Source organism: Bos javanicus, chromosome 26, assembly GCF_032452875.1.
Source record: "Bos javanicus breed banteng chromosome 26, ARS-OSU_banteng_1.0, whole genome shotgun sequence".
Taxonomy (NCBI): domain Eukaryota; kingdom Metazoa; phylum Chordata; class Mammalia; order Artiodactyla; family Bovidae; genus Bos; species Bos javanicus.
Genome location: NC_083893.1, coordinates 18,967,394 through 18,990,622, shown reverse-complemented (window position 1 = coordinate 18,990,622; position 23,229 = coordinate 18,967,394). Strand labels below are relative to the sequence as shown.

General features: G+C 49.0%; 1 protein-coding gene across 2 annotated transcripts in view; it reads left to right on the top strand.

The window, feature by feature from the left end:
• Positions 1–23,229, top strand: part of CRTAC1 (cartilage acidic protein 1) — a 151,230-nt gene that overhangs the window by 71,713 nt on the left and 56,288 nt on the right. For both annotated transcript variants that reach the window (XM_061403039.1, XM_061403038.1), the window contains exon 3: positions 22,769–22,965. In XM_061403039.1, the coding sequence (XP_061259023.1) occupies positions 22,769–22,965 (197 nt within the window). The remainder of the gene's footprint in view (positions 1–22,768; positions 22,966–23,229) is intronic.

Genomic DNA, 23,229 nt, shown 5'->3' with positions numbered 1-23,229 from the left:
GGGGAATGTTACAGGCAGGTGGGGTCAGGTGCACATGGGAGCTCTCTATGCCTTTCACTTAATTTTGCTGTGAATCTAAAACTGCTCTAAAAGGTAAAACTTATTAACTAAAAAACGAAAAAGAACATGCTCTCGCTTTAGGGTATAGATTAGGGCAGCAAGTGGACCCTGCTTTCTTAAAAGCGTGACTAACTTCTAACAATGAGCACTGGTGGCTCAGATGGTAGAGAGTTTGCCTGCAAAGTAGGAAACTCAGGTTCAGTCCTTGGGTTGGGAAGATCCCCCGGAGAAGGGAATGGCAACCCATTCCAGTATTCCTGCCTGGAGAATCCCATGGACAGGGGCACCTGTACCGTCCACGGGGTCACAAAGAGTTGGACATGACTGAATGACTAATACACAATGTCTAACACCCCTCGCTACTATCTCCATTAAATGCATTGAAATGTCTTTGAAAGAGAAGCAACTGTCCCTTTTCTTTTGTCAACTGGGATGTGATGTGCCCATCCTCTCTTGCAGCTGAGAAGGCACAGAATGCCCAGTTCTCTGACTTTAAACTGCATCCTTTCCCTGAGGTGCCGGGACTGAGTGAGCCAGAGGTTGAGCATGGAATGACCCTTTTTCATGAATGTCCCGTTTCCAGAGGGGGACCCCTCCTTGTCTGCTGCGGCTGCACTGGGACCCTCACAGGAGTTAAAGAAGGCAAAGAAGGAAGGGACTTCCCCTATGTGGCCCGGAAAGTGATACAGGGATAGGAGGGAAGAGGGCTCACAGAACCTGCCCCAGTCCCCCCACATCCAAACCCTACTTCTCCTGATTGACACAGGAAGTGATGAGAGGTTACAGTCAGATCAGATCAGTCGCTCAGTCATGTCCGACTCTTTGCGACCCCATGAATCGCAGCACGCCAGGCCTCCCTGTCCATCACCAACTCCCGGAGTTCACTCAGACTCACGTCCATTGAGTCAGTGATGCCATCCAGCCATCTCATCCTCTGTCATCCCCTTCTCCTCTTGCCCCCAATCCCTCCCAGCATCAGAGTCTTTTCCAATGAGTCAACTCTTCGCATGAGGTGGCCAAAGGACTGGAGTTTCAGCTTTATGTGTTAACAAATGTCATGGCCACTTCTGGTTCCTAAGCCCCTCCCCAGCCCTCTCCATCACCACACTAATGTGTCTTTGAATCCTTTAAACCTAACTTTAAGGGTGTGAACAGTCCATCACACTCTAATACAACAGTTACCACCGATGCAGGGAGACAGCCCCCACTGCATAAAAAATGCACCACCTTCTGAGAGCGGGGAACCAGCAACATGAAAGACAAGAAGGTTATATAAGAACACAAGCTCTGGGATCCCACAAGCCTGGGTTTGAATTGGCTTCTGCCACTTTCCAGCTGTGCAATTTCAGGCATGTTGCTTAGCCTTGCGGAGCCTTAGTTGCCTCACCTGTAAAATAGGGGTAATAATCATTCCTTTGTTGTAGAGTTGTTGTGAAGGTTAAATGAGATCATTCGATAAAAGTGCACATCACTCACCGTAAGCGTTCAATGAGTGTCAGCGGCTGCTTCTGCTGTTGGCGGATACTGCGGATGCTATTAGGCACAAGCCCGCCTTCCGAGGGCCACAGTGAAGATGTACTCTTTTTGTTATCACTCACTCCCCCTCTCCCCACCCCTCCATTCTGTTACCTTTCTCCTCAGTCTCAAAATCCTGCCATTGCCCCTTGTAGGGAGCCTGTCAATGCCAGGCAAACCCTTGTGCCAATACCTTTTTGGAGCATCTCCTACTCCACCCCAGAGCAGTGCCTCTTCTCTTAAAATAAGTGTTCTGCTGCTCAGAGTGCACTATGCAGAAAGTTCTCCCTGCCCTGGCACCTCCATCTGAGAGCATGTCTGTCACCCTGGCACACCAGCGTGCTTTAAGAGAAACAGTCTAGATCTGCATTCATGCTCATTCCTTTTGTGAACCAATAGTTGTAGGTTTCTGGGATTTAGAGGAGAATCTGACCCCAAAGCAAAATTTTTGTTTGTTAGTGTGGGTTTTGTCGCTGGAAGCAGTTTGTTTTGTTTTGCTTAATTATCACTCTTACTGAATGTGACATTTGACAATCAGGGGAAGATCCTGTCCAAAGTGAAGATAGGAAAGAGCGGGCAGTGTGAATTCTTTCTCTGGAGCACTCCAGTTCTAGGTCGCAGTCCTGGGTGGAGTTGAAAGCACAGCCTCCAGAGGCTCCCATGGACCCAATCTGCACTGTGCACCCCCACTTCACAACTAAGTGACCTTTGGGGGGCTGCTTGACCTCCTGGGCCTCATCCGTAAAAAGGGATAATTATCTCATTGGGGGAACATGAGAACATGCAGATACACACGTCTTTAGCCCAGAGCCTGGCAGGCAGTATGCAGTCAATAAACGCTGAGTTCTCATTATGATACATTCTAAAATTCAATCAGAACCTGTGCTTAAAGCAGCTGTTTTTTAATACATTGAAGAGGTTGGTGTCAATCAGCCTGCTACCTGGAACTCACATGTTTCATTCAAGTGGAAGCAAATGCGATCGTAAGCCCTTCACAGAGGCAGGTAAGCTGCCCATTGCCGCTTACGTCTCACCTTACAGGGAGCTGTGCTTGGCCGTTGAGGCAGCAGCTGCTTTGCTGCAAGATCACCTGGAACCCCACAGACGTCAGCAAATAAACCTTTTCAATTACCAAAGCTGTCGAGAAAGTCCCACACCTCCCTCCAAGGCCCAGCAAGCTTCACCATCACAGCCTCTTCTGGGACTCCTGTCCTGTCAAGGCAATGGCTGTGCCTTGAATTCATCACCAAGACTGGAACTCGGACCCTTTGGACATATGTGTGGATGACAGGCGGAGAAGGCTCAAGCCACTCCAGTGCTCTTGCCTGGAAAATCCCATGGGCAGAAGAGCCTGGTAGGCTGCAGTCCATGGGGTCGCTAGAGTCGGACACGACTGAGCGACTTCACTTTCACTTTCCACTTTCCTGCATTGGAGAAGGAAATGGCAACCCACTCCAGTGTTCTTGCCTGGAGAATCCCAGGGACGGGGGAGCCTGGTGGGCTGCCGTCTATGGGGTCTCACAGGGTCGGACACAACTGAAGCGACTTAGCAGCAGCAGCAGCAGCAGCAGCAGTGGATGACGGGGTCCTCGTGCATGAGCCAGGAGGAATGACACTGCATGCCGTTGTCCTGGCCTGAGGCACCTCTGTCCTCTAGAAGCTCTAGTGAGGGAAAACAGCTGGACCCGCCAGTTCTGGAGAGTCATTTTCACTTTCAAGAGGTCCTAGATTGAATATCTAGGAAACTGATCAGTAGAGAAATGCACAAGTCAATGACAATAACGATGAAAACGACAGCTCTTCTTTACCGAGCACTTCTGAAGCATTATAGGTGCACTGTAAGCTCATCCAGTTCTCAGGCCAACTCTTTGAGGTGGACACTGTTAACTATTTCCACTGCACAGATGAGAAATGTGGTGTTCAGACAGGTTAGGTAACTTGTCCAAAGACACAGAACTCAGATGTGTCTGCCTCCAAAGGCGGGATTCCTGAACCTGGACCAATGCACAAACAATACCAAGTCAGTGGAATTCAGAACTGTGTTCGCAAACTTTATTTTCTCAGCCTAGACAGCATATTAAAAAGCAGAGACATTACTTTGCTGACAAAGGTCCGTCTAGTCAAGGCTATGGTTTTTCCAGTAGTCGTATATGGATGTGAGAGTTTTCTTTTCCCCAGAATCCTTGAGGACCTTCTGGCCCCACTGGCCGCAACCCACAACTACCTGGTGGAGCTGGAGTATGGATGTTAGAGCATCTGTTCTTCCCTTGCATTGGGTAATACAAGTATCCACCTTCCAGAGTTACTGAGAAGAATAACTGAGCTAATGCATACGAGGGACCTAGTAAGCCCCGCTGGCTACTATTAGTGTTATCCTAACTGGTATGTCTTATAGGAAGATAGTTTCAGTCACTCAGCCATGTCTGACTTTGTGACCCCATGGACTGCAGCCCACCAGGCTCCTCCATCACTGGGATTCTCCAGGCAAGAATACTGGAGTGGTAGCCATTCCCTTCTCCAGGGGATCTTCCCAACCCAGGGATCAAACATGGGTCTCCCTCATTGCAGGCAGATTCTTTACAGTCTGTGCCACCAGGGAAGCCTTTAAAAGAAGTTGAGTTAATTCAGAAGATGCTATACTGGGTCAAATGGTGATTCCCACAGAAGATACACCTGTAGCCTAATGCCTGGATCTTGTGAGGATTGCCTTATAGGGCAAAATGTGTGATTAAGTTAAAGATTTTGAGAAGAGCATGTCCTGATTATCCAGGTGGGACCTCAATGCAATCACACATTTCCTTCTAAGAAGCAGAGAGGGCTGTGAAAGAGGAGGTGGTAACATATCGCAAAGGCCTAGGTAGAAGGCGGCCACAAGCCAAACTTCACCTGCAGCCACAGGAAGCTGGAAGATGCAAGGGACAGATTCTCTCCTGGAACTGAAAGGAGTGTGGCCCTGCTATACCTTGATTTTGGAATATCTGGTCTCCAGAACTGTGAGAGAATCCACTTCTGGTTTTGGGGGTTTTTGTGGGGGATTTTTTTGCCTGTTTTTTGGGGGGGTGTGGTGCTGTGCTGGGTGTTCATTGTACCAAGCAAGCTCTCTCTAGATGCTACATGCAGAGAAACTTAATTGCTGTGCAGTATGTGGGGTCTTAACTCCCCGACCAGGGATCGAACCCATGCTCCCTGCATTGGAAGGCAGGCTCTTCATCACTGGACCACCAGGGACGTCCATCCATTTCTGTTTTAAGCCACCCATGTGTTTATTACAGCAACCACAGGAAGTTAACGTAGGGCTCATTGCCTCCACTGGGCCCCAGCGCATGCTCTATGGACAGGTGCAAAGGGCACATGCTGGAATCCTTGGACTAAGGCATTACATTTAGGCCAGCATTTATCTGTTGAGGCCAGTGATTGTGGAGGCAGGAGCCTTATTTGTGCTATCACCTATGAGCCTCGTCTCCATCCACATCTGGGCCCAGAGAGGGCTCTCAGGACAAGTAACCCTTCCAGATGCCGCTCTCACCACAGCACCTTCTCTCTGGTTTCACTCGATCGTCAGCCTTGAACATTGAACATGGAGCAGAGCCGGGTCACATCAGTGCTGCCATGAGGGGCCACATTCCTCAGCTGCAAAGACGTTCCTCCCCCAGTGGATCCTCAGCAACCAAGCCATGGAAACTTCTCCGCAAGAGCCATCTGGCATTGATTTTTCACCTCCACCTTTGAGAATTCACCAAAGTCACAAAAAGAAAGAAGCAAGAGCTCTTCTTTGCCTTCCGCACCCGCTGAGGGGCTGTCACGGGCTACATCTGCACTTACTGGTGTAATTTGGAGAGAGCTTGCCAAAAGGAATCCCTGGTCTAGTTAAAATAATATGTTGGTTCAGGAACAGAAGAAAAATAAGGCCTTACAGTTGGGTACAAAGAAAGTCAAATTTGGAATCTGAGGAAGCAAATTCAAGACCCAGCCCGCCCACTTTCCAGCTGTGTGATGGGTCCATGATTAATCCCTGACCTTAGTTTCATATTTAAAGGGGAGAGGAAATAACTAATGACCCCCACTGGATGGCTCAGAGGATTGAGTCATACCGGTGAGTAAACCAGAAAGCACTAGACGACCAGACACACACCCTGCAAGGCCATGAAAAGTGAAAGTGGAAGTCGCTCAGTCGTGTTGGACTCTTTGTGACACCATGGACTACAGCCTGCCAGGCTCCCCTGTTCATGGAATTCTCCAGGCAAGAATACTGGAGTGGTTAGCCATTCTCTTCCCAACCCAGTGATTGAACCCAGGTTCCCCGCATTGTAGGTGGATTCTTTACCGTCTGAGTCAAAGTTTGATTCCCAGGATCTGGGCCAGACACTGTTCCACTAAAGGATCGCTGTTGAGTGCCAGCCTCTTTGCCCACATTTATTGATGCTCCGAGTCAAGAAAGACCCCCACCTGGGCTCCCATCACACACTGGCCCTTTTCCACTTGTTGTACATTGAATTTCAAAAGAGGCTGGCTGGTTTTCTCTTATCTGTAAAAGAGAGTGTTATGGTTTGTGTCTCTCTCTTTCTGAAGGAACTGAAATGCAGACATCAAAAGGGAAAGAAGAAAGCTCACGCCATCCCCAAGGGCTGAGTGCTGGCAGATGCCTAGCCTTGATCTGACCTCTCCTGACCTGTGTTGGGGAAGCCACGTCGGCAGAGCTACAGAGTGCTGGACCCTACTGACCCTGAGAAGGGGTGGTGGACGCAAGAAGGAGAGGGGAGGATTTATAGGAAAAGGCTAATGAAATGAATCACCAGTTTCCTATCTCGGCTCAAGCAGCTGAGCCCTGGGCTTGTCTCTGCTTGGTAGCCCCAAAGAATGAATGGTCCCTGAAAGGAGGAGTCTATTCTGCTCCAGGAGAAAAGCTAGGAAGGATGAGGACCACAGGTCTGTTATCCTTCACCCTCAGGGAAGACATGTATCCACCAGTGTGGATGAGAGACTCAAATGCATTGTAAACTAGTCAGTAATAGAATCCTTCTAGTTATTTATGCCATAGCTTGCTCTCCACCTGCTCGGCTGTTAGAAGCCCCTACATGGCAGAGATCTCATCCATCCAAATCCTTTCATACTGGACTCAGAACACCTCCCATCAACTGGTCCTTCCTGGATCATGAAAAGATCAGAAGGACTAGGGGTGGTCTCACAGTTTGCTGAACAGGAAAGCCATCAGGGAGTTTGTTTCAAATGCTGATCCCTAGGCTTAGGAATTTGCATTTTTAACAAGCTCTCCAGGTGTCTCTGATGTATTTACATTTGGTCTACAGGCTACTCTTTGAGAAATACGAATTCAGACCAGCCAGCTCTTCTCAGACTTTAATGTGCAAGTGAATCACCTTGGCATCTTATTAAAAGGCAGATTCTGAGGCCCGAGATTCCACATTTTTAACACTCTCCCATGTTGCCGGTGCCACCTATCCCCACCCCCACTTAGAGTAGCAGGGCTCTAAGTACCTGCAAGCTCCCCCCAACCCCCTGCAATGGGAAGGTACCAGCTCCAGCATGGTCTTTAATCTAGAAGGATGGTTCAAACATAAAAAGCCTATGTTACCTAATATCTTAGGTAATAGTCATGTACGTTTCATTAGTAATTAATATAACTTTATTTTGAGTTGCCAGTCAGGTAGGTAGTTTTTGTACTGCAAGCACTTTAAAGAATAAACATCTAGGTACATTTGAATGCTTTCTCACCAATACTTAACACACAACATTTTCTGTCCCTAAAACTTTAAAGCACATTTGCTCCAGCAGCCAGATTCTGATTAGTGTTAATGCATGGCTCAGGGAATTCAAGTCAGCTTGGCAACAAAGACCCCTCTGAATGAACGCCTTTCATAGTTGGCAGCTTTATATTTTTTTTTAAAGCAAGCATCTCTTCTAGGACTATTTCCTTCAAATCAAAACGAAGAGTTTAATTCATCAGTTAACACTCCATAGCAACTGGCAGGCTTTTGCTGCTTCCTCCAACCATTATGTCTCAAGATACAACCAGGCATGCCCCCATTAGCTGCAGAGAGAGGGGAAACTGGCAGGAACTTGATTTTCCTGCTGGGCGGGGATAGCCAGGTGTGTAGGGAGTGGAGGCCAGCAAGCGGAAGGACACAGCCACAGGAACCAGTGAGAGCACGGGGAGGTCCCGGAGGGCAGAGGGGTCCCAGAGGGCAAAGGGGGAACAATAGGTCCCCTGTATCCTGGCCAGCGCAGGTGGGGGCTCCACAGTGACTTGTACTCACAATTCCAAGCAGACAGTCGTCATGGGGGGAAGCTCATCACCATGAAAAGGGGCCTGCACCCAGCTAGAGTCTGGACTGCGATTCTGGTTGGACAGAGCCCTGGACTAGAAGAACAGGCCTTTTCTAAGCTGAAGGTGGCCATTTCTGTTCCCCCTTGAGCTCCAACCACCAGGAGCCCACTGGTCCTTGTCTTCACATGACAGCCCTGCCTCTCACCAGCCAAGACCCATCTGTCCTCTGCCCTCACCAGGGTCTGTGACCTGTGTCTCATTGCTTGTCCAACCCGGGCATCAGGCCAGGCTGACTGAGAGCAGCCGCCTGCCTAGCTCATGTCCAGTCCAATGCCCAGCTCCGGACTTCCTCCCTGCTGGAGAAAACCGTAGCTGTCTCTGACCAGGCCCTCAGAAAATTCCTCTTGTCTCCATTTCACGAGGCGTTCCTGCAGCTCATTGGGCGTATCATTCAGCTCTTGTCGAAGAGAGTAGAAGAGTGAGGGCTCCCCGGGGGCTCAGGAAGCTGCCTCTGCTGCAGACAAGTCATGTATCGTATGCACGTGTGGGTGTGTGCATGTGTGTGTGTGTACGTGCACATGCAAAACCCACAGCTGTATCGTGGCTTACACATGTCCTCTCCTCTGACCTCAAGGTAGAGCAAATATTAATAGCCCCACTTTATAGATGAGGAAACTGAATCCTCGAGAATGCATGTAAGCAGGTTCCTTTATCGAACACGGTGATGGCGGCTAGAAGAATAAAATACAGTCTGGGACTCCTTGGAGCTCACAGTCATCTGTGCTCAAGGCGACACGGGTTATAATCATAATAACTCATTCTTTCAGAAATATTTATCGAGTTCGCATCATGTGTCGGGCACTGAGTGTAGATGGAGAAGACAGACTTTCTAACTAGTGTTTATTGAGCATTTGCTCTGCGCACAGCACTGCGCTGACACCTTTACAGGCTTTATCTTCATCCTCAGCACCACCCATGGCAGAGGAGCCCGTATCAGGAAGCTGAGGCCTGGACCGACTGAGTGACTGGCTCGAAGTCACCCACAACTGGAGAGTTGTGAGCAAGGACCTGACCTTGGGCAGTCTGGCTTGTGGTCCACACTCCTCACCAAGGAGCTGTGCTGCCTCTCAGCCTTTCTGTTCTCACTTCAGGTCCCTTGTGGTTTCTGCTGCCCCGTGTTGCCCCCACAGAACCCTCCTCACTCCCAAGAGAAGATGTTCCCACTGCCTTTTCCCAGCCACTGCAGACAGAGGCAGGCAGTTCCGATTCTGGATCCCAAACCTGAAACGCCTGTTCTCACTTGTCCGCAGCCTGAGCCAGCCCCGCCCGCCCTCCACCTTTGCCTGTGCCTCTCCCTAGGCTGCCTGTCAGCCCCCTGCCCGATGTCCCTGCTCTGCTTGCTTCACTGCCGGTGTTGTGTCTGTGTCTTCTTTGCAACCTCAGAGACAAATCCTGTCCTGCCCCTGCCCTCTGCCTCTCACCACCCCTCACGTTGTCCCACTTCACCCTCTGAGGCGTTGCACCCTGCCTGCCCCATTTACTGTGGAAAATGGCAGTGTAGTGGCTCCTCAGCTAAGGACCTCACCTTGTATTTTTCCATGAGCAGATCGAGGTCTCTGGGCATCAGCTCTGTAGTCTTCCACCCATCCTATCTTCTTACCCTTCTACCCTTCTCTGTCTTCTCTGAATTCCAAACCCAACCTACCTGCTGGTGCTTAGACTCTCCCTCTCAACCTTCCATGCTTCTTGCTCATGTCCCTCTAAACCCACTGCCCTCTTGCATCTTTTCTTCTTGCCCACAAACATGCATAGGTCTCAGAGCTGGGTGATCCCATCCCATCACTCATCTCTCTGTGTTCTGGCCGGTATCCCGGGCCTCCCTGAGCCTTTCCACCCTCAGTGAGTCATGTGCATGGCTACTCCTCCTCTCTCCTGTGCCCTGGATCTAGCTCCTCTCTCTTCTGTAATGAACGGCTTCCTTGACAGTTACCAGGAGCTTCCAAACTGCCCAATCCACTCTCCACTTCCAGCCCTTGGCCTTTTGGACCTCTTGGGAGCACTTAGTACTGTTGGCCATGCCTCACTTTTTAACCCTTGCTTTCCCCATTTCTGTGCCTTCTTGACCATGCTCTGTCTTAGGAGTCATTTGCGGACAAGGAACAGGAAGAAGTTTTTGGAATAATCCAGGCAAATTTCCATTTTCTGCACTGTTGTTACAGTTCTCTCCCCTGACCCATCCTTCACTCACACGGCCACCAGACAACACTCTGCAAATCGGCACTCTGATGTAATGGTACCCCTTGTTCAGAATTCTTCAGCGGCTCCCCATTTCCTGCCAGATGAAACCTAAACTCTTGGTTTACATGTCACATCTTCCACTGTCTTCACTGCCAGATACTCTCCAGCTTGCTTCTGCTCTTTTCCATGATTGTCCAATACACACCTCTGTGTTATTCAGTTAGTCTACTTTCTATTCCCTAACCATGTTTTTCTCTTCTCTGATCTGCTTCATAATTCACACTATTTCTTTTGTAAATGCCTAAATCGTATGGGGCTCCCCTGGTAGCTCACGGGTGAAGAATCTGCCTGTCAATGCGAGAGACACAGGAAATGCAGGTTCAATCCCAGGGTCAGGAAGATCCCCTGGAGGAGGGCATGGCAACTCACTCCAGCATTCTTGCCTGAGGAGTCCCATGGATAGGGGAGCCTGGTGGGCTATAGTCCATAGGGTCGAAAAGAGTTGGGCATGACTGAAGCGACTGAGCACACAGATCCTGTATCTTCTATTAAAATTCTATATATCCTTCCAGTTCTAGATCAAATGAACCTTCTTTATGAAGACTATCCTAGTGGAAGTGACCTGTCTTCGTCTGAAAGTTTGGGCTTGAGATGACTCCTTATCTGGCATATTAAGTTGGAGGCTGTCTGAGCAGAGAATTCCTCATGTGCCATGCAATATGCCCAGTCTGAAAATAGGATCCCAGAAGGGGAAATGAACTCATTGAGAATGATTGGTTTATCTTTTTTTTTTTTAACTCTTCGAGAAGAGTGAAGCATCTGTGAGCAACTTGCTCCACCATTCTGCCCCTGAACTGACCCATCTTAATCAAACAAGAGACAAAGACCAATAGCTTTTGAGCTAAATCTTCTAGTTATAGCAGGAAGGAGAGAAAGTTTGAGAAGACATTTAAAGTATTTGTAACCCAGCAGTTAAACATGATCTGTCTTAGTCCACAAGTTAATCACACAGTGGGGCCAGGGCTCCCCTTGTGTCCCTCCATGCCCCATGCTGGGCTGGCACTGCCAACTCTCAATGCCCTCCCACCTCCCATCGCCAGCATGCTGCCTGGAACAGAGGCCTGAGGAGGAAGCCAAGAACTGGACCCGTTTCTAGAACCTAGTGAGTCAATTGTTCCACTTTCTGTTTACCTCTTTCTGGGGCTCCTGAAGGGGAGTGGGGGGACCTTGAGAAGTATCTGGGACTCAGTGGTGCCAGGGAACTGCTGCCTTCCATCAGTAGGCCTGGCAAGTCTGTCTCCAGAAGTACAGGCCCAGATGAGCCACCGTCTCTATAGAGACACGTAGCTCATCCTTCCTGGCCCTTCCCTTCCTGTAGGGACGTGGCTCCTGAGCTGCTGCTTTCATGAGCACTGATCCCAGCTGAGGGCTGTCAACTGCAGGCTCCAGATCCTGGCTCAGAATGGACGTGTGACACAACCTGGGCTAATCAGGATGCTTCCCTGGGGTCTTTCACATCCGAGCTGAGGAAAATAAGCCTCTACTCTATGCTGAAGGTGTCAGTCTGAGCATATACACAGGTCGGGCCTTGCAAAGAAAGATGGTGTGAGGGGATGAAGCTGACAGCAAACAGGGGAGAGGCCAGGGTAGAAGAAGTCCTGACACCCTCCTGGTCAGAACCCTGGTTCTAAGCACCCCAAGGCCTCGCTCTGTGCCATTGCTCTTGGCAGGTTGGACACCTGAGCCAATCCTTTTTCAGTTAGTTCAGGTGGAGTGTTTGCTACTTGCAAAAGAATCCTGATTAACCTAGCCTCCATCTATCACTTGAATCCCTCCTTTGATAATTCATAGAATTCCTGCCTCCCCATCTTCCTCTTTTCTTGAGAAATAAACCCGCCTCGAGGGATGGAGTCATAATCTTCACCATCACCACCGTCATCATCATCACAGCAGCAGCAGCAGCAGCAACACCATGACCTGTCTCTTCCCGGCATCAACCTAGGTATGGAGGGCATGGAGATGCAAACAGTAGTCTTTGCCTTCTGGATGCCTCCATGCTCATCAAAATATAAGAAATTCCAAGGGCACAGAGCACATGCTGAGCACAGATCTTTTTTAGAACAAGGCATAAATCAATCAGTCTGCGTGGAGCTTTCACAGAACAGAGACACTCATCACTGCAGATTATTCTGACCTTTCAGTGCCAAACATCCCTTTCTGGAAAAACCAACCACCCCTTAGGACAAAAGGTTTTTATCCTCATCTTAAAGTTTCCTCTTATTCTTTGCCCTGTATTTGTGGGGTCTTCTCTACCCTGGTTAGCTCCTAGTTCAGGATCAAATTTGTTTGTTTATTTCTGGAATGCCCTTTCCAGACTCATTCAATTTACCCCCATATAAAATCCCCAGCTCCAGATTTCTCATCATAGCTCAAAACCTCCCGTTAACAAAGTCTTCATTCCTTTAAACTGATACCTGGCCTCTGGATATGTCCTCTTCTGGGATACAATCTGTGAATCTCCTGTTGGAATGCCTTCCCAGATGTTTTCTGGTCCTATTTAACTTCAATGGGTTTCAAAGAATTAAGCTTGTAAAAAGGAAAAAAGTGCACTATACCCAATTCCAAAGAAATGATCCATGTTCAGGGTTGTGCTTTCCAAATGGGAAACAGATGTAGCTAGAAACGAAAGAAGAATTCAGAGGAGGAGGAAAAAATAGGGGTTTCTGGACTCCTTGTATTTCTCTTTACGCCTCCACCCTCAGGCTCTGCAGAGACCCTCAGATATTCTAAGTATCAACTCAACAGATCCAGGCCTCCCTTAGAAAGACCTGCCTACTGTGAATTCAAATGGCTATCTTAGAGAATTCTACTGATTAATAAGTAATGTTTATTCCTACTTTGCAGGGGGAATTCCTCTTCCCCTTAGGTCTGAAATGATTGGGCATTGTTATCTACTTTCTTGTCCGAAAATGTAGTTAAAAACAAGTTATCCTTTCTCACAATGCTGTGGGTGGGGAATTAGGGCAAGTTCAGCTGGGGGTGGGGTGGTTGGGCAGGGGCGTGAGGGGCGGCTCTTCTGCTCCATGTGACATCAGCTGGTATCACCTGCTCAGCTGCAGTCAACTGTCGGTGGCGCCAGGCTGGGCTGGAAGGCCCACAGAGTCTTTGCTCGTTTAGCTGGTGCCTCATGCTCTTCCGCGTGGCCTCTTGCTGGGGCTAGATTGCCCTTCCCCAGAGCATGGAGGTCTCGAGGAAGTCAGACGTCTCAACTGGTGACTGGCTTCTCCCAGAGACAAAGTGGAAGCTGGTGGGCCTCTTTAAACCTAGACCCAGAACTTGCCCACATTCTGCCAATTGAGTCAGGTCACAAAGCCTGAGTCAGAGGAGGCAAAACAGATTCCACTTCCTGATGGGTGGATTAACATGTGCATACAAAGAAGAAAGAAAATGATGACAGCCATCTCTGGAGATCAGCTGCCACATCTCTTTAACCACTTCACTCACTCAGAGGTCACATGCTTATTTCTCAACCTTAGATAAACCCCATGTATAGAATACTCTTCTGTCTCTTTTCCCCTACAGATTGTTTTGCCTCACAATCTCCATTCTAAAACCTAGTATCTTCCTTCCATTCAACTTACTCTCTCCCTGAATACTTGTTTCAGAAAACTATATTCCCAAGCACACAGCTCAAATTAATTTTTATTAAAGCTTATTTTAATTTTATGTTCTGTTATGATAATGATCACTAGAACTTGTAATATACTCATATTATAAGTTGACAACCCTTTAAAATCTCTTCTGCAAAGTGCCAGATGGCAAATATTCTTTACTTTGGGGCCATATAGTCTGTTACAACTACTCAGCTCTGTCATATAGGAAAATCAGCCATGGAAAACTTGTACATGAATGAGCAGGCTTCTGATCCAGTAAAACTTTATTTACAAATATAGGCAGCCGGCCAGACTCGGCACAAAGGCTTGGTTTTGTTGACACCTGCTTTAGAATAAGGGATCCATTTGTCTTTCAGTATATTTCGTCCAATGATTAGGTGTTTGACTTTCAGAAAGTCTAAAATTCACTTTCTTTCTCTATGAAATAAGGATATTGAAGTAACCTTCAAGAAGCAACAGTTAAAACCAGATATGGAACAACTGACTGTATCAAAATTGGGAAAGGAGTATGACAAGGCTATACATTGTCACTCTGCTTATTTAACTTCTATGCAGAGTACATCATGCAAAATGCTGGGCTGGATGAATCCCAAGCTGGAATCAAGATTGCCAGGAGAAATATCAACAACCTCAGATATGCAGATGATACCCCTCTAATGGCAGAAAGTTAAGAGGAACTAAAGAGCCTCTTGATGAGGGTGAAAGAGGAGAATGAAAAATCTGGCTTAAAGCTCAACATTCAAAACTAAGATCATGGCATCCAGACCCATCAGTTTATAGCAAATTGAAGGGGAAACCATGGACGCAGTGACAGATTTTCTTTTCTTGGGCTTCAAAATCACTGCAGATGGTGACTGCAGCCATGAAATTAAAGGACATTTGCTCCTCAGAAGGAGAGCTATGACAAACCTAGACAGAGTATTAAAAATCAGAGACATCATTTTGCTGACAAAACTATGGTTTTTCCAGTGGTCGTGTACAGATGTGAGAGTTGGACCACAAAGAAGGCTGAGCACCAAAGAATTGATGCTTTCAAATTGTGGTGTTGGAGAAGACTCCTGGGAGTCCTTTGGACTGCAAGGAGACAGAACCAGTCAATCCTAAAGGAAATCAATCCTGAAAATTCACTGGAAGGGCTGAAGCTGAAGCTCCAATACTTTGGCCACCTGATGCGAAGAGCTGACTCACTGGAAAAGACCCTGATGCTGGAAAAGATAGAAGGCAAGAGGAGAAGGAGATGGCAGAGATTGAGATGATTAGATAGCATCATCTATCTATAGATAGAGGAGCCTGGTGTGCTGCAGTCCACAGGGTACCAAAGAGTCAGACACGATTTAGTGACTGAACAACACTGAAGTAATCAACATTACTCTGAAATGTTGTTCTGAAAACACCACACATCTTTAAATAACCTTTGAAGGAAATTCCCAGAAAGGCCACAAGATGAGTTGTTTCCCTGTGACAATGTCTCAGAGCCCTGCTGATATTTCCACAACTTTGCATCTTTCCAGGGATCTCTGTCTTCGTATGTCTGCGTACCCTCCCTTCTGTGGGTCTCTCTTTAAGAGCGAGTCTCTTTAGCTGTGTTTACAGTGTTTTTCTCTCTGTTCTCAGGGTTTTACTGCCCTTCAATTTCAATTTTGTATATTCTTGTGTATCTCTCTTGCATTCAGATTTTTCTCTACATCTATCTCATTTCTCTGCATCTCTTCCTGATTATGATGTTGGATAGCTCTATATTTTTTCATTATTTCCTTTTTAATGAAAAAAGTTCCCCTATTCTTAATTTTCAAAATAGTACATTTTTCAAATTTTAGAAAATTTTCTATTTACATACAGTGAAATACGTGTAAACTATTTAGCATATCCAGTGTATAGCAGGTATCCAGTGTATAGCAGGTACCCAATAAGCATTACATCCTTTTATCTGGCTTCCCCTTTATGTAGCTGCCTAAGTTTATTTTTTTTTTCATATGGGTCAACAATTTTCAACAGGAAAAAAGGTTGGTCCTCTGTCTTTATCCAGAAGACCTTGCTACTCTCTCACCCTTACCAAGGACACCCGCTCTCGACCTACTCCATGTCATTACCATGCTTGTACATATTTTGGGAACTAATGAAGGTAGAAGGTTGAAGTCCAGGCAATAGACTGGAGGCTCAGTTGGCTTTGCTCAGCCACCCAGTGTTGATCTGGTACTCCCACAGGCTCCTTCTCTTTCATTCGCACTATTAGTATTTTCTGAGCACTCGTTATGCCCTAGGTGATGGGGAGACCGAAGTGAACACAACTCACAGTTTCTTCCCTCCTAAAGCTCATGGTTCACAGGGAGAACTGGATGATAAGTAAGTAACCAAACCAGAGTAGGGCAGAGGATGCAGCGACTGGAATATAGATGAGGGGAGGGTCTCTTGGAGACTCCTTTCAAGGTGTGACCTAAAAAATGAGAAGCCAGCCCAGGAGGGAGAAGGAGGGAGAATGTTCTGGTCAGAGGGCTGAGACCGTGTCTGCTGGGCCGTTAGGAACTGAAAGGAAGCTGCTGTGTCTGGAGGAGGTCAGCGAGGCACGTGGCAGACCGAGTCGGCTCCCAGGCCAGGCGTGATAAAGGGTCTGGGTTTCATTCCAACATAGTGGGAAACCAGCATAGAGTTTTAGGCTGGAGAATGGCTCATCTGATTTATGTGTTAAAACGATGACTCTGGCTAGGGTGTGGGGGAATTCGATTGGTGGGGGAAGTGGGGAAGCAGAGAAAGGAGGCTCTCCAGAGATGGTGGCCATGGAGGCAGAAAGAAGAGAAAGGATTTGAAATATTTTAAGAGGCAGAAATGACGGGATTGACTGATGAATCCGATGTGGAGACAAGAGGGTGGGAGAACCAAGACTGACACCAGCCTTCTGGCTTTGGTACTTGGAGGCCCATTGCAGGGAGGAGGGGGAAGGAGCGATCAATAGTTCCATTTTGGACGCGTTCCGTCGGAGATGACTGTGATGCGTGCAGGGGAAGATGTCAGGTAGGCAGTCGGATATATGAGTCTGAGCTTGGACTAGGGGTTTGGGTTGGAGATATAAATTTGGGAGTTGTCAGTCATGGGAATGGATATTAAGCCCTGGGAAAAGGGGACAGAGAGAGGAGAAAGGAGCCCTGGACCAGACCTGGGAACTCCGACATTAAGAGGCAGAAAAAGGAGGAAGCACCTATAAAGAGGAAAAAGGGAGAAACCAGAGAGAAAGAAGGAAAGCCGGAGGAGGATGGCATCCTTGGAGCCAAGAGAGCAGAGTATTTTTAAAAGGCAAGTGGCCGAGAGCGCAGGCCACTGTGCCAGGTACTGTTGAGAGTCCCCAGGAGAAGGGAGTGAAAATGCATCCTGTCTGTGGCCTCGTGAAAGCCGCAAATGGCCATAACAAGTTGAGATATAAATTTGACTGGAGTTAGATGAGTCGTATAAACATGACTGGAGTTGAGGTGGAAGGTGGATGGCGAGTGTGCTAAGTTGCTTCAATTGTGTCCAGGTCTGTGTGACCCTATGGACTGTAGCCCACCAAGGGTCCTCTGTCGATGGGATTTTCTAGGCAAGAATACTGGAGTTGGTTGCCATGCCCTCCTCCAGGGGATCTTCCCTACACAGGGATCGAAGCCCTGTCTCGGACATCTCCTGCACTGGCAGGTGGATTCTTTGCCACCAGCACCACCTGGGCAGCCCAGAATGTGGATTGGGGTGAGGCAAATGGGCGGCAAGAAAGTGGAGACCACTTGTGAAGACAACTATTTGAGTTGAGTGACAAAGGGGAATAAAGAAATGTGAGAGATCACGGGTGGGATGTTTGGGGAGGAGAAACATTATTGTGTGTTTGGAAACTCAAAGTGATCACTCTGGAGGGTGAGAGATGGTGCCTTGGCTTTGTTTTTTAATAACGATGAGAACTTACAATTGTGTAACTCTCACAGTTTACCAAGTGTTATCACACACACTGGCTTATCTTCACAGACTTGTAGATGAGGAAGCTGAAGCTTAGGGGAACAGAGTGACAAGCACAAGGTCTGAGCCAGGAAGTGGCAGGCCCAGGACCCCACGACCAGGCTGCTCTTCTTGGCCTGACCCCCAGGCCCCTCCCTGTCCACGGCAGCAGACTGACACGAAACTTGGCCAGTACACACGCAAGAATGGGTTGTGCCCCACTGATGTCTCGCAAGCAGATTTTTAAATTTCCACCAAGCCAATCACTTGTACCTGCTGGCCTAGCCTTTGATATTATAAAGTCACAGCTGCTTTTCAAGAACAGGGGACCCTGTCCCACTTCCTAAGCCTGTTCAATTGAGCTTCAAAGCCTCCTGAATTTCTAGAAGTGCCCAACAAGCTCAGGCAGGTGTTAGAGGAAACGTGAAACCCCATGTACCTCACATCCATCTCCCCATCCCTGTTGTGGGAACTGACACCCCAGAGGGACCGTGACTAACCTCTCACACCCCAGTCTCCAGATCTGTAAAATCCTATTCTGTCATGAGGATGATATGAGGTAGGGGTTATAGAGTATTTGGAAGGATGCTCGGCACACGGTGACTACTCTAAGAGTGCCAGTCATGATGCTTTTCCTGTATTTGCTCACTCATTCACTCAGACACTTGCTGGGCACCTTCTCTCTGCCAAGCATGGCTCTAGGCGCAGCAAATGCAAAGATGCACGCACATTCTTCCTGGGCTCAAGAAGCATATGTTTTAATGAGGGGAAGCAATGTTGGAACACAAACAATTCTGCCTCGAGGGAATAAGTGAGGTGCAAAATGCTGTGGGTGTCCAAACAAGAGAAGATTACATCTAGGCCAGGCAGCTGGGGCAGGCTTCCTGGGAGGAGGGGAGGGCAGGGAGAACAACCCCCACCTAAAAGGCCGGGTGGTGAGGAACCAACTGGAGCGTCAGCTCCATGGAGCAGAGCTGGAGGGGATGCGGCTGGCTGTCCTGGGGGGAGATTCTGAGAGGCTCTGGTGTCGGGGCAGCAGAGCCAGCCAAGGGAAGCCCTGGTAGAAGGAAGGAGTGGCAACTCCATGCCCACCCGCAGCCTTCTCCCCGGGTTGCTGGGACGCCCTGTGTAGGAGCCATTGGTTTGGCTTTGTGTCTGTAGCCCCTAGGTGTAGTGGTGGACACAGAGGCCAAAGTGTCAGGTTTCATCCCAGGCTGCCGTGTAGGTTTGGGGAAGACGCTATGGCACCCTGAGCCAGCCTGGCACCTCCACCCCTCTACCCCTTAGAGAGTACTGGGACTAGCACCCCAAAGTGGTTCAAAGGAGAGATGATCCAGGGTCATCTGCTACCCCAGGGTCACCACCATGGGAGCTTGTGTGACCACCCACCACCCCACATTCAGAGTGAAAGGACTGGCCTCCAATAGGTGTGGAGGCCATGACCTCTCCCTCACTGGGAAGTGGCTCCTGGGGGTGGTAGAGACCTTCCAGGAGACCCAAGGGACAGGGGGTGCGAAGGAGGGGTGTCAGGGCTGGACTTTCTTTGGTAGCTCCTCAACCATAGCCTAGAGGGTGGGGCCCAGCCCACTCTGTCCCCTGAGGTGAGTTAGACTCAAGGCACTATTTTAAGAGCAACAGACCAAGAAGGGCTCTCACACAGGTTTTAGTCCAGTGCCTTTTAAATGCTGGCTCTGGAATCCCTTGTTTAAACTGCATTTTATGGAATGTGATGCATAAAATAAAATGCATGCGTGTGTGTTTAGTGACTCAGTCGTGTTCAACTGTTTATGACCCCATGGACTGGGATGTTTTCCGAGCAAAAATACTGAAGTGGGTTGCCATTTCCTCCTCCAGGGGATCTTCCCGACCCAGGGATTAAACTCGTGTCTCCTGCATCTCCTGCTGCATGGCAGGCAGATTCTTTACCGCTGAGCTATCGGGGAAGCCCCCAAAGTAGAATGCATCCGCATAGAAATGGCTCTGGATGAAACCTAGCAAAGAGGGCCCGAGGCCCACCCCCACATGTGTCCACACATTTTGTGACCCTGTGATTTAGTCCAACTCTCGTTTTGCAGAAGAGAAACTCTCAACCTAGAGAGGCGAACTCACCAGCCTAAGGTCCCTAAACTAACCTCTGAAAGAGTCAGGACCTGCAGAGAAGCAAATGAAATCAAGGATGAGAAAGTGTTTTATAAACTGTAAAGGGTAGGGTTATTATCTCCACTTTATGGCAAGTTCTTGGGCATTTTCCCGTGTCGCTACTTTGGGAGAGGTCACCAGAAAAAAAAAAAAAAAAGGACAGAGAGTGTTGGCATCACAGGCAGTGTGGAAAAAGCACAGGATTGGACCTGAAGACAGTTATTTTAGAAGCCTTATGCTGCCACGTACAAGCTATGCAGCCTTGGACAGCTTACTTTGCCTCTCTGACCCTCCATTTCCTTTTCTAGAAAAACGCCTTCTTTACTATCTTTCTGGATTACCGGGGTTCAGGTGAAGCCATGCCTGGGAAAGTGCTTGTAGCCAGGCCTAGACAGAACTATACTGTCTCTTGAGGAGCAATAATGGTAGTAAATGGAAGACTTGAAGGCTTTGAGGACCAGCATTTAGTGCCCGGAAGGCACTTGCTGCCCCTGAGGGCTTGAGCCAGCTGCTGGCAGGGCGGGAACTCAAGTGTTCCGTCTCTGCTGCCTAGACACGTCCCATAGGTCATACAACACCCCGACATGCAGCCCTCAGACACTCTTTGTCAAGGCGTCGAAGGCACGACCTTCCATCACCGGGTGCTGACTCAGCCCCCAGTGAGCTCAGCTCCCCTTTCGCACACTGTGGATGCCAGAAGGCGCCTGGCCAGTCACTCAGCACCCCCTAAACTTCACTGGCTATGTGTCTTGGTGACGAAGGAGAGGGCCAAATTGGATGTGTTTCAGGAAAGCAAGAAGTGATTTCTCTCAAAGACCTTGGAGAGTTCTTTCCTCCCTCCCCGCAGTGAGCTCCGCAGGGGACGTCCAGCAGCTGGCAGCCGAACTCTGCTCAGGATGCACACGCTTGGGCTAAAACAAAGGCAGGAGCCCGGGGAATAATGGATGGGGGTTGGCGAGCCTGGCAGGTGTTCCAGGAGGAGGGAGGAGTCCTGAGACATTCCTGGCGGTGCTGCATGGGGGTGACCTTGGGCACACCACTTTCTCCAGGTGGAAAGGCGACGGGAAGAAATCAGCCATGGGACACCTAAGCCCTTCTGACTCAGCTATTGGGCTCTGAGGATCCACTCAGTCAACAAAGATTTATTGAGCACCTACTGTGTACCAGGCACAGTCCTAGGCCTTGGGAATGAAGGAGACAAAAAGTTCTGCCTTCATGGAGCTGATATTCTAGCAGGAACAGAGAAAAGATAAAGAGGAAAATAGAAAATGATCAGCTAGTGGTAAAAGCCATGGGGAGGAGAAGAGGGGTGAGAGGTAAGGGATCCTGGGTGATGGTGATTGCAAGTTTCAGAAATGTGGGAAGGAAGGCCTCATCAAGAAGGGACAACTGAGTGAAAGTCTGAAGGATGTGAAGGAGGGAGACAGCCATGTGGATCTCAAGGAAAAGTGTCCTGGGCAGAGGGAACAGCAAGTGCGAAGTCCTTGAGGCAGGAGCGTACAGCAGGGAGGCCAGTGTGGCTACAGGAGAGGCAGACAAGAGAGAGATGAGAACTGAGGAGCAATTTAATCTTTTGCTTTGTTCCTCAGGAAAAAAAAGATCCACCTGATGACTTTAGATGCATTCATAATGCTACTATTTAAGAGATTCATTCCAAACCTCAAGGACAAAGCCTTCTGCATTTCTAGGGCTCATTTACCACAGGGCCCTTGGGACAGCAGAGAGAGCCTGGGTTCAAGTCCCAGTACCTGACACTAGCTATGTTACCTTGGGAAGGGCCTTCAACCTCTCTGAGCCTCAGTTACACTGCTAAAGTTCATCAGTTGCCTCATCTGCAAAATAGGTTAATAATGCAGCCACCCATGCAGCCACCCATGCTACCTCTGGAGAAGGCAATGGCACCCCACTCCAGTACTCTTGCCTGGAAAATCCCATGGATGGAGGAGCCTGATAGGCTGCAGTCCATGGCGTCGCTGAGAGTCAGACTTGACTGAGCGACTTCCCTTTCACTTTTCACTTTCATGCATTGGAGAAGGAAATGGCAACCCACTCCAGCGTTCTTGCCTGGAGAATCCCAGGGACAGGGGAGCCTGGTGGGCTGCCGTCTATCGGGTCGCACAGGGTCGGACACGACTGAAGCGACTTAGCAGCAGCAGCAGCATGCCTACCTCACTTGACTATTGTTAAACTTAAAGTGAAAGTAAAGGTCTCTCAGTCGTGTCTGACTCTTTGTGACCCCATGGACTATACAGTCCCTGGAATTCTCCAGGCCAGAATGCTGGAGTGGGTAGCCTTTCCTTCTCCAAGAGATCTTCCCAACCCAGGGATCGAACCCAGGTCTCAAGCACTGCAGGCAAATTCTTTACCAGCTGAGCCACGAGGGAAGCCCAAGAATACAGGAGTGGGTAGCCTATCCCTTCTCTAGGGGATCTTCCTGACCCAGGGATGGAACCGGGATCTCCTGCACTGCAGGCAGATTCTTTACCAACTGAGCTATGAGGGAAGCCCATTTGTTGTTAAATTTAATGAGATCATTAATATGAAAGTGACTTTTACGTTGAAATGGGTAAGATAATGTCACGTTGCTTTTTGTTTTCTTCAGCAAAGCCTATGATAAGGGTTCATCACTGGCTGCCCACTCCCTTCCACCACCCTGCTCCCTATATTGCATCCCACGTGGGCCCTGTTGACTCTCACTTTGCTTAAGTCCACCTCTGATTCAGGAACGCTCATCAGATGCCTGGAGACCCCAAGACAAGGCTGCCAAAAGTTCCCGGGAATGTTCTGGGACTGATGTGTCCCCACCCTGGCCTGTCCAGGAGGGCTCTGAGCCCACTGCTCTGGTCAGGTGGAACCAGGTGGGCCCAGCCACTCCTCCCCAGCATTCCCCTCCGCCTTCCTGCAGGTACAACGGCCCCAACCTGGTTCTGAAGTATGACCGGGCCCAGAAGCGGCTGGTGAACATCGCGGTGGACGAGCGCAGCTCCCCGTACTACGCGCTGCGTGACCGGCAGGGCAACGCCATCGGGGTCACAGCCTGTGACATCGACGGGGACGGCCGTGAGGAGATCTACTTCCTCAACACCAACAACGCCTTCTCAGGTAAGGGCTGCGGGCCTTGGGCCTTCCCTGCTCCCACCTTCCTCCTCCCATCACCAGGTTACAGTCACCGGCTTCCCCAGGCCCAGGCCCTGCCACCTCCAGGACCTCAGTTTGTCCCAGCAATGACCCAACAGAGACACCCCCAGGAGGCCCTTTCTTCTCTTATGCATGAAGCTTTTTCTCACCTCCCAGCCCCTGGGCCTGGCGATAGATGCCTTGAGCAGAAGACCAGTCCCTCTCCCTCAGAATTTATGTCCTGTTCGC